Source organism: Heptranchias perlo, chromosome 9 (genome assembly GCF_035084215.1).
Source record: "Heptranchias perlo isolate sHepPer1 chromosome 9, sHepPer1.hap1, whole genome shotgun sequence".
NCBI lineage: Eukaryota > Metazoa > Chordata > Chondrichthyes > Hexanchiformes > Hexanchidae > Heptranchias > Heptranchias perlo.
The window spans coordinates 43,559,252-43,575,730 of NC_090333.1; the positions used below are offsets into that span (position 1 = coordinate 43,559,252).

The 16,479-nt window shown below is 44.6% G+C and overlaps 1 protein-coding gene across 1 annotated transcript in view; it reads right to left on the bottom strand.

Moving 5' to 3' along the window:
* Window positions 1-16,479, bottom strand: part of fggy (FGGY carbohydrate kinase domain containing) — a 274,702-nt gene that overhangs the window by 228,676 nt on the left and 29,547 nt on the right. Inside the window, exon 4 of the mRNA XM_067990291.1 lies at window positions 6,072-6,223. Coding sequence (XP_067846392.1) covers window positions 6,072-6,223 — 152 coding nt within the window. The remainder of the gene's footprint in view (window positions 1-6,071; window positions 6,224-16,479) is intronic.

Below are 16,479 nucleotides of genomic sequence, written 5' to 3' on the forward strand. Positions count from 1 at the left end.
GATCCTGAACCCAACAGTGTGAGGAAGCTGAACTAACATGCACAGGCAAAGCTGAAGCACCACTGGAGTATTGGTTGTAACACGACTTATGCCAGTGCAAAGATGTGGAATTACCACATTCAGTAACTCCTCCAAGCCAAGTTCCTTGATCGTATCATCGATTTTGACAACTTAAACAAAAAGACCTAACTATTATATATTAATTGAAACCACAGATAAAGAGCCGTAGCAGCAAGAGGGAACAGTTGACCAAACGGTGCAATGCTGCCGATAGAGCATGAGGAAAGTAGAAAACTACTCAAATCAGAACTCTTTATGAGAGTAAGCCTGGCAAGAAACAAAGCATGAAGCACTGAAAGGAAGAAGCACAACGGTCTGAACTGTCCAGAAAACACTGCCGAAATCACCAGAAACACAGAAAGACCAACCACAGCAATGAAGGAACGAGCCTCTCTTAAAAACCCTCTCCTCAACTATAGAATACGTACTTACGTAAATCACAGCAAAGCTCATGAAAATCACTGTAGTAGCCACAGCACTGAAACAGGCCTGTCAGAACTCCCTTCTAGCCAATAAAGGAAGTGCAATCCCCACTCCCTTTGGTAGTCCCACCAATAAACAATATCCTGACCAACCCACCCCCAAGGAGCAGCAAATTAATAGTGTATTTCAATGAAACCTCCGCAGCTGAGGCATATTCTGGCCTCCTCTGACCACCCCCCCCCCCACTAAACAGGATTCTAGAGTTTTCCTCTCAAAATCTAGCACCTCACCCACTATGGAGCATCTCTCGTGTGCTCTGCCAAGAGGAACATTCTATCATTGCACTTTTTTGCTTTTATTCACCCCTTCCCTTATTCCTCCTCTCCTCCCCCCCTCTCTAAGACATTCGCTCCCCTTTCCCCTTCCCTCACTTTCCCACTTTCCCCTGCTCCCTTCTTCTCCCCCTCGTCTCTCTCACTCCTCCTCCACTTCCCCCATCTCTCTCTCTCCCCTTGTCCATCCCTCTGTCGTCCTTATCTCCCTCTCCTTCTTCCGCTTTACTCTCCTATTTTCCATACTTCCTTCTCCCTCACCATCCCCACACTTTCCTCTCTTCCGCTATCTCTTCTTCTTTCCCTCTCCCCCCTCCCCTCCCCCTCTATATTCCCCACTCTCTACTTTGCTCCTTCCTCCCCATTCCTAATCTCTCCCCTCCCTCCATCTCCTCCTCTCTGCCCCTTCCTCTTCTTCTCCCCTTCCCTCTCCACACCTTGTCTCTCAGCTCTGGCCTCCCTCTATCCCCTGCCTCTCGCTCATCTCTTAGCCCTGTCCTCTGTCTTCTCCCCTCTCCTTCCTCTATCAATCACCACTTCTGATTCAACCCCCACTGTGCAGCATACCCAAATCCAAACTCCCAATCACTGTGCAGCATTTCAGATTTGTATCCCCCTGACTGAGCAGCATCAAAACATCATTGAGCACCTAGAATCATAGAATCGTAGAAAGGTCACAGCACAGAAGGAGGCCATTCAGCCCATCAAATCCATGCTAGCTCTATTCAAGAGCAATCCAGCTAGACCCACTCCCCCGCCCTATCCCCGTAGCCCTGCAATTTTTTTTCTTTCAAATACTTATCCAGTTCCCTTTTGAAAGTCACGATTGAATCTACCTCCACCACCCCCTCAGGCAGTACATTCCAGATCACAACTGCTCGCCGTGTAAAAAAGTTTTTCCTCATGTCACCTTTGGTTCTTTTGCCAAACACCTTAAATCTATGTCCTCTGGTTCTTGACCCTCTGTTCAAAACAACTGCACCCACCCCCCCCTCCCCCCACTCACCCCCCTCCCCACTCACCCCTCACTCACCCCCCTCCCCTCTCCCCACCCTCCCCTCCCCTCCCCTTCCCCCACTCACCCCTCTCCCCACCCTCCCCACCCCTCTCCCCACCCTCATCCCCCTCCTTCCTCCCACCCCCACTCCCTCCCCACAACAGAGCGGTTATCCAACATCAGGAACCTCCATACAGAGCAATGACTCAACACTGACCCCCCCCCCCCTTAAAGAGCAGTCATTCAACATTGGCCCCTCCCCACTGAGCAACAATTCAACTTTGAGAGGGTAATGCAAAGGATGAAAGAGGACGTGGGAATGCAGGAGAGGAAGGGGGTGCAATGGAGAAGTGGGAGAAAAGTGGGGGAAAGGGGATGGATGAATATTAAAATTATATCTTTTCCTACCTTTTTTTTGAACTACCTACTCAACCACTTCCCCATTCCCCCATCCCTTCTCCTTCTCATCCACGCTCCCTTCCTCTTCCCACACTCCTCCCCCTTTCCCTTCGTCTCCATACTCCAGCTCTCCCTCTTCCATTTAATTTTCCCTCCCTTCCTCCCCTCCCTCATCCTTACTCCCTTCCCTGCCCCTCCCCTCCCTTCCTTCCCCTCCTCCCTCCTCTCCTCCCTTCCTGTCCTATCCCCCTCCCCCACCCCCTCCATTTTGCAGCATGGATATAAAGTGGACTGACAGATGGGAAATAAAGAATTAGTGTCTTTGCTGACATCACAAAAGTACAGGGTTTGGCAAACAGTAAAACCGTAAAAGAGCTCATGATAAACATAAGACAAATTAGCAGACTAGGCAGACAAGTGACATACAATTTAATGCAGAGAAGTGCGAGGTAATGAATTTTGGGAGGAAAATGGAGGAATGAATTTTGGGAGGAAAATGGAGGAATGAGTATAAACTTAATGAAGAGATGCTGATAGATGTGGAGGGTCACAAATACAGAAGGGCAGGTTTTTCTGGGTCCGAGCCCAGATGCACTGGATCATCTGGGTTCAGCGAAATCAGAAAATCAGGCAGATTGGAGTGCATGCCTATAAAATACCTCCACGATTTTCCTCATTTAAATTGGTAATGAAAAATCAGGGGGGTTTCTTTACAGACGTGCGCTCTGATCCTTCCAATTTTCTGATATTCACTGCACCCAGGCGATCCACTGTACCTGTTAAAGTTCCAGTGTAGGGACATGAAGCCTTAAAAAATATATTTTGGATTCCATGAATAAGGCATAAAATTCAAAAGCAAAGAGGTAATAATAAATCTGTACAAGACAATGGCTAGGCTACAGTTGGAGTACCGTGAGCAGTTTTGGCACACTATTAAAAAGAGAGCATACAGTGTAGTTTCACCAGGATGATGCCAATGATGAAAACCAATGGCCCCAATTTTAACTCTGGGTGGATTTTGCCTCGGTGGGTAGTGGGGTAAGTTTGAAGTTCACCTGCTGCCCCAGGAAACAGTCCCAGGGTATTTTAACTCCCTGGGCTTCATTAGAATTGCACATGTGGGTTTCTCATTCTCTCGCTCTCTGCAGGGACAAGGCAGCACACAACACAAGAGAGAGTAGAACCAGGTCAGGACCAGCCAACCTCACTGTCCCATCGGAATTGAAGCAGCAAGCTCTGGAAACCCTCTGAGCTATGAGAATAAGAGATTGTGAGGTCGGGGGCTTCTCTCAACAGGGGCTCTATTACTTGTATTCCTTCAAAGACCTCTGAAAAATGCACGATCATGCAGCTTGACTACATTGAATAATGAAAATAAATAATACCCAAAAGAGAATAAAAATTGAAAATTAAGCAAGGAGATAAAGGAACTCAAACAGACCAACCTAATAGTCACGATCTAGTGATGGGTTTTGTCAGTTCTCATCCGCCCTATTATCTGGAATGGGAACAAAATTCCTCGGCCCCACTCCGTAGTGTGGTAGAGCAAGCGCCAGTGACTACCGCTCCTGACCCTGCCAGGATAGGGTCACATTTTTTGCATATGTTGGGTGGGTGCCCACACCGTTACGGGCACATCTTGGGCATCTACCAGATGGAAGTGGTGGGAAAAGTGAAACTGGGCAGTCACTCACTAGCCAAAAGTTGGTCTTTGCTGCCCAATCAGCCCCATCTATAAAGAGGCCAATATTTGTCATTCTGTCAGCTTCCTAATGTGGTTTCCAGTCCAGGACCCAGGCTTCCACCGCTCCAATGATCTGTACGTCAGGTTCATTCTGGCATCCAGATCATTGGGCCTTAGAGGGGCCAGGGCGAAAGAAATCCCCAACGTGGGAATTCTCTCCCCTCAGCTTGCCCCGTCTGAATTTCTAGTACACGGGGTTCTGAGCGCAAACCTAGTGTCCTTGGATCTCATCAGATATCCCAGCTTTGTCAGGCTGCCTGTCCCAGCTTTTGTCCTAGGAGCGCAGTTGGGACCACAGAATCGTAGCAGAAATATCTGGAAATAAAGACTGTTTCACTTCAGTAGGAAGTACAAACATAATAGACCTCAGCTCGGTGCAAGGACACAGTTGCAGACAGGCACAGCATGATTAGCATTCATCCAATCAGATGACTCCAGCAGAACATCCAAGCTAATCTTCATTTAAATCATTTAAATGAGCTTCCACTGTGAAGAACACCTCATATTAGGAGTTTGCTATTTGGGGGTGGGAAATCAGGTGCTCCTGCAATATTTAAAAATCTTTTTTGCCTGATATATTCATTTAGTTTCCATTTCTAATTGAAAAGGATGTCATCCACAAGAACAGCACCTAGAACCCCAATTCGTAGATGCTTCATTGGATGCCCCCCGCTTAACCAAATGCACCAGAGAAGAGTGGCACTCTTTGACATCCAGCCATACAAGCAAGCAGCACTGAGTGCATGGGGAGGAAGTTGAAGTTCATGTAAATGAGCAGTGCCACACACAAAAGACCAGGAATCGCATATAAAAAAAAGTCAAGTCAAGGTCAGATACCCACATTATCTTATATTAAGTGTCCAAAGTATGCATGGTAGAGTTCCTTCCTACTCACGCTATTTTATAATATTTGAAAGGATTACCATGCACTGATATTATGCAGCAGGGTACACTTTGCATCAGCAACTTACACCTGTCCTAAAGGGATTCACTCAAAACAAATTCTTCCATCTCAATGTAGCTGCATAATGCTCATACATGTAATCACACCATCTATGGGTTGCAGCATACTTTTGGCAAATTCATCTCTATTTCTGTTTGCAGAAGACTGTACATAATAGGAAGGAGCAAACCTGAATGGTAAAAGCACCCCCTAACTACCGGCTATGGAGCAATTTTGATGAGGCCATCCACCAGATCCTTGGCCAAGACTACATTGAGCTCTTCACATCCTATTCAATCACTGCCACTAAAGTATACACTAAAGCACAATACCATTTGAATCATTTTATTGAAACTATATTTCAAGGTTGTCAAGATGACAACATTTTAATCTATGTTCCTCTTTGCCTTCTTTAGGTGTGCCCAGAAACCTGTGCCCAGCCCATTGGGCCAGATATAGCCTGTACCTCACAACATCCAATATCACTCACCCCTGCCCTTGCAAATACCACCAGTCTGCAGACATGGGCTTGAACTGCCCCACCCACCCAGATGGAGAAAGCCTCGCAGAGATGAAACCTTGCGCTAAATTACCTCACTTTCCCAGCACAAGAAAATCTCAGAGATAAAATCCTAGCTTTGACAGTCCCACCCACCCTTCCAGCTGGAGAATCCTTCATAGGGGTAAATCCCCAGGTTAGACAGTCCCAGCTGGAAAAAAACTCATGGGAGTGAATTGTTGTTTGGAAAATTAAGTGCGCAGTAATTTAATACAAATGAAAAGGAATCCCACAAAGCTAATCTATGAATGACATACTGAATAAGAACCATAATCACAACTTCATTTTTCAACAAATTTAGTGCTTAGCTTCACCTTGCACCAAAACACAAAAATGTTCAAAAGTTTAAGTATTCTCTTTAATTATATATATTGTCTAAATAAATGGGATGGAGGCTGCAAATAAGTGCTTGCATAAGATAATCAAGTTGTCTTCTGGAGAAAAGTGCTGGACTGGAATAACTATCTCAGTTCCTGATTCTCCTGGGCTTTTATTTTTCTTTAATAACATTTGTAAAGAAACAAAAAGAGTTTTTTTTCTTAATGTTGTTTCAATACTACTTGTTTGTAGCAAATTCATAGTAAGGATTAAAGGTTTAATAATAAAGGACTTACTTCTTTTAACCACAGAAGTTTGGGTGGCTGCATTTCTGGAGACATCACTCCACCCACGTAGTTTAGCACACAGTGTTTTGTTTGATTTATTCGGTCTACTTGATCAACTGCTCTGTGATCCATCCACATGATAATGTTCCTGTTGTTCACCCCTGCATCAATGTGAAACAGAAAACCATCAAAACCACAGCATAGCAGATCTGTTAATAATATGATTTCCACAATATGTCAAGAAACAGAAGCTGCATTGCAAATATCACAACACATTGTCAAGTACCAATTTTTTTTTGGCAATGAAGCTTCATTTTCCAATCATTTATCTCTTGCCTTAGAAAAGCAAATCCAAAACCGTACTTGGAACAACTTAGAAGAACACAATTAATCTATATCTGGCAAACCCAAAACAGGGAGACCTGCACTTCTGCTCTTTCTGTATTTTATTAGGCAAAATTGGCTGCATCTAAATGATTAAAAAGGCAAATCAATTTATAATGTGCATTTTTGATGCCCAAAGTAAGACTTTGTATTTTTCTTTTTCTTAATCCTTATATTATGGTATGGTTGAAAGTTGATAGAAAACATACAGACATTCTAAACTCTAAATACCAGACTTAGGTTGGTCAATGGGTGGGACCCATGTAGAACCAAAACTGGAAATTACAAGATGGATTAAATCATTACACTATTAAACCTGTCTGGCCAACATTTTAATTCTATCCACCTGCAGACTGAATTCTAAAGGGGGAAGAGGAAATTACTGGAAACATATGAACATCTTTAGGTATGATCTTTTTAAGATAAACTTGGGCAGCAGCTTTAATAGCTTGCCAGGAAACTGAGATTAAAACATGCACTTTCATGCACAGTGCTTGTATACATATAATGTAAGTGAAGTTATTTTTATACATAGTAATGATGAGTTTAACCTATCAAAATTAATTTCCTGTAAACTCAAGATTACTGTTTACTTGCAATTAATTACATATGCATAATAGCATTTAGTTAACCTGCATTACGAAGAGTTATTATATAATTATAATGATACTCTGTTGATCCACATGAACCATATTGTATATATTTTTTAAATGTCAAACTGGGTGGTGTACTTAGTTAGCAATGGAACGTGGTTTCAATTTTAGTCAGACCAATAGGATGAAAGTCTTCTCCTTTCTTTGCTGACTATAAAGAGTCCTACGAAAGGCAAGTCTGATTACTCCTCATCAAGGTCCTATTGGTGTAATAATCCAACATAAATTAGCATCTCACTCATAGAAACAAACAAGATGGTTGGTGTGGGAAATGGAGACATTCACACTGATACTCGTTACAACGGGATACACCTGAAAATGGCTGATGTTGATACTGAGTGGCAAAAGTAGAGGCTTGCTCCATTTCCCAATAATGACCTCCCTCCCTAGGATGAAAACAAAATTCATAAATTGTTAAATTCACTGATCACTCACTCCCAGCAGGGAACTGTGATCAAAGCAGGAGTTGGTTCGAAGAATCATGTTAGTGTTGTAGGTGTTGTGTGATATCTGACTCAATTCTCCCTCCCTTCGAGTGTGGCTCCCTGCTGGGAGGACAGGATGGGTAAATTTATCCTTATAAATTTTGCATAATGCTTGGCTACCACTGAAAATTTAGCCACAAGTACATTGAGCATACTGTGGTCACATCATTTGAATAATTAGGATAAGCTTCCAGCACATCTTTGGCCTTGCACTAGCAACCAGCCTAATGAAGGACACTGAAAATGTAAAGAGATGTGTCCACTTAATAATGACTGGCTGCATATGCCGGGGGAGGGGGAGGGTTGGGATACTGTTTCAGTCTTTATAAAAGGTTCAAAATGAATTAAAAATATTGCTCAGCCCTTGATAAAGCTCATGGGAGGAGGAGGCAGGCAAAAAGTGCCAGGCAAAAATGAAATGAAAGGAAACCCATCGTGGAGGCACAAAATGAGTTTGTGAGAAAATGATAGAGCAGTGCAGCAACATGTTTGTTGGCAACTGCATGAGGAAAGTGCTAGCAGGGTTGCTCTGTTTGGCACCTCCTCCAGAGGATTGCTGTATGACTTGCCTGTCAGGAGGTTGCAACTATACCCAAAGATCTGTAAAGCACACGTGCAGCACAACCATGATGCTCTTCACTTTTAGGAATCCTGCTACCAGGGAGACGTTTTGTTCCCCGTCAAGCTGATATCTCCTTTCCAAAAAGTAAGTAATAGACTTGTTGCCATTTGCAAACAAGGTCTCTATCACTTGCCTGATGTATCTGTGAGCAGCCGACTAATTGATTTGGCATATGCTGCAGGACTTAAAAGGCTGCAGCAGCTAAAAGGGGTCAGCACAATGCCTTGTATTGCATTACTTGAATTGTTTGGTAAGGTCTTTAGAAGGGTTGAGAGTTCCCCCCACCCTCCATTTAGCAAGGCCTCCATGGCAAAGATCCTAATGGCAGTCTTTCTTCCTCAAACTGTTACCATATAGTCCTGGAGCACCAGGTTAGAAAGGGCTAATTCTTTCTGCTTCCAAACATTGTGGCTGCGATACAGAAAAGAATCTCTCAGAGCTTCACTGATCTCATTGATACCATTAGGTTTGCTCTCCTACACATCACTGGCCATGCTGAGTAGATGTCTGGTACCAGCAGCATGGCAGGAATGTACTCACATGTGGAGCTGAATCTCAAGTTAGCAACACATGTCTGACCTCTTGCCAGCCCCTCCAAAACCTGCACTTCTGGCAGAAAGGAAAGAGGGCCAGGCTACCCATGCAGTAGCATGAAAGATGCAGCCTGCAGTGGGGTCCATCAGTTACTGTGAGAATAGGGCTACCTCAGTCTCAAGAGCTCCTCTTGTCACACAGCAACCAACCACCACACACTCTCCTGCCACTCAGGTAGTACTAGATTAGGGGGTAAGAATTCATACCACACACTAGAACCAAATGGTAGCACAGTGGTAAGAAGCACTGAACATAAACACATACTATAGGTTGTAAATAAAATGTTGGTGGCACTGAAGTTGTGCACGCAGACATTGTTCTTGGCAATGTTTGGAATTGGCTTTGATGAGATAGCATGAATGAGACCATATGAGTTGAAGAGTACAGAGAAGGGACTAAAGATGATGGTATCATTGTGGTGGGAGAGAATATGGAGACAGGACATTCATGCAGTGGCCAGAGGTGGTGGTCAAGAGAAGGTCTTCTATATCAGATTGGCACAAATGTCTTTTCCAACTGGCAATGGATTGTCCTCCACACTCTCTTCAGGCTGCTGCTTCCTCTGTTGCCTATGAGTACCTTCCTCCTCTCGGCTTCAGAGGCTTCATGATGAGGTCACGTAAGGCAAGGTTATACATCAGATAGCACACCCCCATGATCCTTCAGACCCCAGCTAGACGATATTGCAGACCACCCCCAAAACATCCCCTGAACCTATGATGAAACTGGTGGAAGAATATAGCTCATCATTGCGGTGCTCAGCTGATGGTCTGGAAAAGCACACGAGTATCAGCCATAGATGTAGAGGATAGCTTTGATCTTCAAGGACCCCACCCCCCCCAACCCCGAGAAACTTGCCTTTCTGGATCAAAGAATGCTCACAGAGTGGGCTACCTTAAAATGAAGCCATTGCAACAGCTGCCAGAAAGCAAGCATTCACTTGCATGATGCAGTGTTGCTGGTCACAAACATTAATCAAAGTAACATGTATGACCACATATGTGCAATCTGCTGCTGGTTGCCCGTGGGGATGTGGATGAACTGACTTGTCTAAGCAAACAAATCTTTTGTGAAGGACAGTCTCCTCAAGCAGTGTTCCTGAGTTAATTGGTAATAAGAGCACCTTGGCCTGTATATTCTGGTATGAATATACCAGTGGGTGGATGAAATGCATCTCCTGTGCTGCCTCACCAGCCTGGCCTACTTTCTCAAAAAAACAAAGATACAGGGGTATTCACAATGGGAAGCCCACTGTGGCTTATTTAGAATGGGGGGAAATGGGAGCCCCACAGCAGAGGGTATAAAGATAGATGGTAAAGCAATTGTCAATGTTGAAAAATTGTTAAAAATATCAAAATTGGCTGGGAAATAAGCTTTCTATGTATCTTTTCAAATTACTAATTGGACTCTTTAAATCAACTTTTGACTTTTCTTTGCCACCTAGCAATGCTAGATGCTTGTTTTATACTTTGGTGATTGATGCTCAGCATTAATGAGGTTGTAACGATGGAAAGTTTCAGGGCAGACTCCTCTGCTGTCTGTCAGAAGTAATGATGTGGAGATGCCGGTGATGGACTGGGGTTGACAATTGTAAACAATTTTACAACACCAAGTTATAGTCCAGCAATTTTATTTTAAATTCACAAGCTTTCGGAGATTTTCTCCTTCCTCAGGCAAATGTTTCAAGATCTCAATTGTCAGAAGTAAAGCTGGAAAAAGGGGCATATGATATCATCACCAAACAACTGTCTGATTTAAATAAACCCACTCACTTTAGGACAGACTCTTTTGCCATCCACCAGAAGCGATGCTGGAAAATTGGGCAGACATGAGTAGGGATCCAGAATCACCATCCAATTTCCTGCCCCTCTCCAAAGTTCCCAAATTTCAGCTGTGCTGGTGTGCCTGGTAGACGCTAAATACCTCTCCACAGGGAGGACGGAAATCAGAGAAAACATTATCCTCAAGCAACCAGCCTATCTTTTCAGGTGGAGGAAATACAACATTCAAAGAGCTCAAGGGGACATGGAGAAAAAATACAGGGATCCACAATCTTTACAAAAAAAGGAATATCCTTTCAAAGCATGGTAATGGAAATTGAAATTCTTGTTCTACAGTAACAACAGTTATATAAACATTACTATTGAATACAGCCAAAGGATTAGAGAAATGGTAACACTGTGATGTGTTGGTTTATTGCCAGCGCTCTTTGAAATGTTTGATATTTAAATTACAGAAATTAGAAACATAGAAAATCACAAGAGCAGAATAGAATATAGTCCGATTCCGCTCCGCGCCCCCCCCCCCCCCGTTTCAGGTGCTAGCATCGTGCCCCTGGGGGGAAGCCCTGGAAATCCCAGGACAACGCAAGGGGGGTCAAGATCTGAAAATTCCTCTGGTGCAAAGCAAATAAAAATCAGTTCCCATACCTCTGTCTAATCTGCTTTCCTGTTGGACTAGCGGCTATAAACATGCAAACAAACATGCGAGAAAGGACAGGAAGAGATCAGCTGGACCATCAAGCCTGTCCCACCCTGACATGGGGTAATCTATATGCACCATTAACTCCACTCTTCCCCTCCCCCATGCACAGTAGCAACCAATGGTTTGTTTCTCTTCTAGATATTTACTCTTACAACCTCTTTTGGCAAGCTGTTCCAAAAATGGACCACTCTCTTATTGCGATAATGCTTTCTTACCTGAATCTACCCCTTTACAACTTATATTTTTATTTTAATTCTTGTATAAACACTAGTCAACATGTTGTGGCATTGCACACAAAATGTCAAGACCAAGGGGGGAATTTTAACCCTCAAGAATGGGTGGGTTGGGGGCTGGTGGGAGGTAAAACTTTCAAAATTCTCAAACCCAACCCCAAACCCACCTCCAACATGCCCACATTTTAACAGAGGAGCATTTGGGTGCATGCGAGTAACCTGCTCGCTGGAGGCGGGTCGCTCATTATCATATACTAATAAGGCGCATATGAAGAGATTTTACCAGGGATTTAAAATTAATGCCTCCAGCACAGGTTTCCCGGGGCTCAGGAAACTCGCCAGCAAAACGGAGGCGAGATTGACCGGCACATCTTGGGGATGTTTAAACTTCTAATTCCCTGCTATGAATAAAGGCTCAGTGCTCACAGCTGCTTTCTCAGTTCCCCCTGGCAAACGTTTTGCTGAGAGTTCTTGTGGTGACAGATGTGTTGCAGAGGTTTGGAAGCTTTTAAATGGACATCAATGGGGTCACCATGGCTGCTTTCCATTGGGCTTCGGATAAAGAAGACAGTCACCATCCACGGCAGCAAGGTGGTGCTGTGGTGGGAGCTGCAGGTAAACAACAGAGAGGTGGACAACAGAGAGGGAAGCCACAGAGAGGGGAATAGAGTGAAGAGCAGCAGAGTGGAGAACAGCAGAGAGGAGAGCAACAGAGGGGCCGAGGTCGCAGGAGGCACTACCTACATAACAGGGTGTACAGACAGAGGCTCAGCTTCCTTGACCTATCTGAAGAACAGTGCGAACGCAAGCTCAGACTGAAACGGCAGGTGGTCGCAGACATCTGCAGCCTCCTAGAAGAGCTGCTCCCTGCTGGACCTGATGGCCACGCATTACCAGTTGCTGTCAAAGTCACCACTGCCCTCAATTTCTTTGCCTCTAGCTCCTTCCACAGCACCACTGGAGACACTCGAGGGTCTCTCAGTTGGCTGAACATAAATGTATAAGGCAGGTAATGGATGGGTTGTTTTCCAGGGCATCGACTTATGTCAACTCCCTCTGCGACAACAATAACCAGAATTAGTGGGCACTCAGACTCGTACCTCTGGCTGGCTTCCCACAGGCACAGAGTGCAAGCAATTGCACACACATGGCAATCCAAGGACCACCAGATCAACCAGGAGTATTCATCAACCGCAAGCAATTTCATTCCATCAATGCACAGCTGGTGTGCAACCACAAGAAGAGATTCATGCAGATTCCCTGGCAGCAGCTATGATGTTTTTATACTGCGGCAGTCCAACATCCCAGACCTCTTCGTACCAGGAAACAGACTTAAGGGCTGGCTCATAGGAGACAAGGGATACCCCCCTCAAACTTGGCTCATGACACCTATGAGGAACCCCACCAAGAAGGCGCAACAGTGTTACAACCAGAGCCACACGACCACCAGATGTGTCATTGAGCAAGCCATCGGTCCGAAGGCGCCCTTCAGTATTCACCAGCGAGGGTCTCCAGAATGATAGTGGTGTGCTGCATTCTGTACAACATTGCACAGCAGCGAGGATTAGAGGTGGAGGACGACCAAGGTTCTCATCAGTCATCATCTGATGACGAGAACATTGAAGAGGAGGAGGAGGAGGATGAGGAGCAATACGAAGATGGGGCACCCATCGCCAGACCAGCCGTGTACATTGCTGCTTGGGATGCCAGGATGCCCTAATAGCTCAAAGGTTCAGTTAGGCAGTCACACTGGAAAAAATAAAAAATGAAATCCTCCGCCAGCCCCCCACCATTGCACAAAACATTTCTTCAACCATGCATATACACATTGCACATCCTTAGTGGGTTCTGTCATTTAGTCACATTCATCATAAAGCAATTGAAAGGGCGAGTTGGCACTCGGGACACAATAATGGGCAAGATTGGGAAGTGGTGCAAATCATCACATTTTTGGTGCCGTTATTAAAAAGAGGAAATTTTACAACAAAACATTTTGTCAAACACCCATGCATATAACCTTGGTGAATTTCAATTGCTTTCTTTTACACTTCCTATCGCTTCTACGTGGTGCATCCCCTGTGGCTTCAGCAGAGGTAGAGGCAGGCTGCTCAGATCCCTGCCCTGACTGCTGAGATACTTTTGGCCTACGACCTCTGGGTTTAGGAGCCTTGAGGGCCCCGCCAAACCGCCAAAGACTGCTCCACCTGCACCTGTGCAGGGACATACTCAGCCATCTGGAGAGGAGACAGCATGTCGGTACTGGCTGAGGGGGGGGCAACGGGTGAGACGTGTGAGCGGTTTGAGTGGAAGTCCCACTTACATGTCCCCTTTCACCATCATCGCTCTTCTGGCCCAGCGCCACACCAGTCCTACCACTCTGCTGGAGAGCATCTTGGCGCAGATTAATGACACGTTATAAGGCCACGGATAAGGTATTTGTCATCCTGTTTAAGGCGGCAGACATCTCCTACACGGCCGTGGTCATGGCTTGCATAGACTCATTTGAGAAGTTCCACGGAGGCGACCACTCTCTCCATTGCAGACATTTTTGCACTTACCTGTGTCACCAATCCACTAATGCTGGAGTTGGACTCCTCCACCCTCTCCGCTATTGTGGAGAGTGCGCATGGCATTTCTGTCAGTACCGTGCAAATTTGCTGTCCCTCTATCATTCTCCTTTTCAACGATAGCCCCCGGGATTCAGCGTTGGTGTCCAGCTGAGCAGAGCTTGGAGAGGCGCCCGACATGGACACTCTACAGCTGCCCCTGCCACCAATGTCTGCTCATGCTCACTTGTGAATTGTGAATCACCAGGTGAAAACCCAACTAACTGTCTAACTGGACCCAATGAGGTGCAGGTATTTGTGCTGGTGCATGGCTGTATGTCCTGTTACAGTGCACCCTCAGAAGGAATGAGCTCCTCTGAGGAATCGTCGTCAGGCATTTCCACAAACTGTTGCTCGGAAACGGATATGAATTAGTCCTGGCAAAGTAACAATCTTGCCCACCATCATACTCAAGCTTCTCTTAGTTCAGTCATTGATGAAATAAAGTAAACATGTGTGTCAGAGATATTTTTAATTCTGTCACCAGGCATCTGCGAGTTCCCAGTTGCTCCATCTCCGATTGAGAGGGATGCAGATGTGCCACTTATCTCCATGGCCTCCTTCTCTGCATCTGTGAGTTCCACTATTTGTGGCGAGCCACCTCCAGTCCTTTCCTTGTCCCTGGGGTTTTGCGCTCTCTTCTCCTACAAGGGGCGAAAGAACAGACATATGAATGACTGTGGGTCATGTGGTGAGGGTGACTATGAGGCATATGGATCACATTGCATTAGGATTAGGGTGAGTGGCAGTGGTGGATGGATAAATGGGGAGGTGAGGAAGTGCATAGAAAGTGAACCATGGGTGTGATTAAAACTTAAGTGGGTGTGAGGGGTGATGTGATGGAGTAAGCTTGGCAAGACAGAGTGAGAGAGGGGTGTTGTACACCACAGGATGTATGTGAATCAGCAACTGTACTCACTTTTCCTGACCTGGTTAGGTCATTAAACTGCTTCCTGCACTGTATCCAAAAAAGTGATACATTGCTCCTGCTGCTCACCTCCTCAGTCAACTCCAAATACACCTTCTTGGTGAGAACAACAGGTTTCTTCCTCCCGTTGCTGGGATAAATTATCTCCCTCCTGCTCCTCACTGCACCCAGCAGTAGCTCAAGGGAAGCATCGTTAAATCTCGGTGCTGCCCTTGCTCGTCCTGAATCCATCTTGAATAACACTCACTGTAGCCTTCCAAAACCTATCTCCTCCAAATTCCATTTTTGCACTGCATTGGCCCTTTAAATAGTGCAGTTTACATCACGTCATGTGGGTACGCATCATGCCCACTGTTGCAGCTTGGAGTCACAAAACCCAGAAGTAAAATTATAATTAGGCAGCCGTATTGAAATTGGACATTCTGACCCACTAAATTTCCTTCCAGGTTTTGCACATGCAATTTCCCTTCCCCGCGACCCCCACCCGGCCCCCTCCAATCCGCTTAGAACCCACCGCTGCGTTAATATCGGGCTCCAGGTCTTCAAGCAAAGTAGCACTAGAGGAAATGGAATCATTGCACCGCTGTGTCCAAATATAATTCAGTCCTTATGTCAAAGTTCTGACTCTTCTATAATAAATGTTTGATACTGTAATTTTATATTGTTCAATTATACCATACCTTTCACACATACATTAAAATATATTTCTGAAACTAAATTTTCAACACCAATATTCCACCACCAAACAGAAAGTCAAACAAATCATAAAATACAATAATGCAGGAAAAATTATCCAGAAAATCAAATGTAAACAAATTCCCAAAAAGAAACGCAACAGTTCGAATAAAGTCTGTGCATCTCATAGTGAAGTCTCAAACATCATAACAGTTTCACCTAACAGCAAAGTGGAATCCAACTCTGCATGCAACAAAGGTAGACCCCAGAAAATCTTGTTGCAGCGTAGAATGCCATGGCACAATAATCAACCCCTGCACAAACAGTGGAACATTTAAATAATGGTGGAACAACATATAAATCACCTCACAAATACTGAAAGATACAGGCCTCACAGATTTATATGTAATAGTATTTATCTACCCCATTAAAATTTGCTTAAGGTACAAGTGACTTGTTTGTCCCTCCAAAACCCTATTTATATTTATTTACATTATATTTGTTATTTTGCTGTGGCATACTCTTCGCATTCTAACTGTTTTCAGCGTTGATAGCTGCACCTCATCTCCCATTTCCCAACAATCTTTTCTGTCGTGCATTGCAAAATAGCACAGATGTGCCTGTAATCTTCACATCCTCCCTTTTTGCAGCTCCTAATATTTTCTTTGTGTTCCTTTGTTGCTTTCTATATTTCTCCCAATGTTCTTTGCATTTGTGTAAGCCACTTCTTTTAGCTTTATACTTACCTCATTT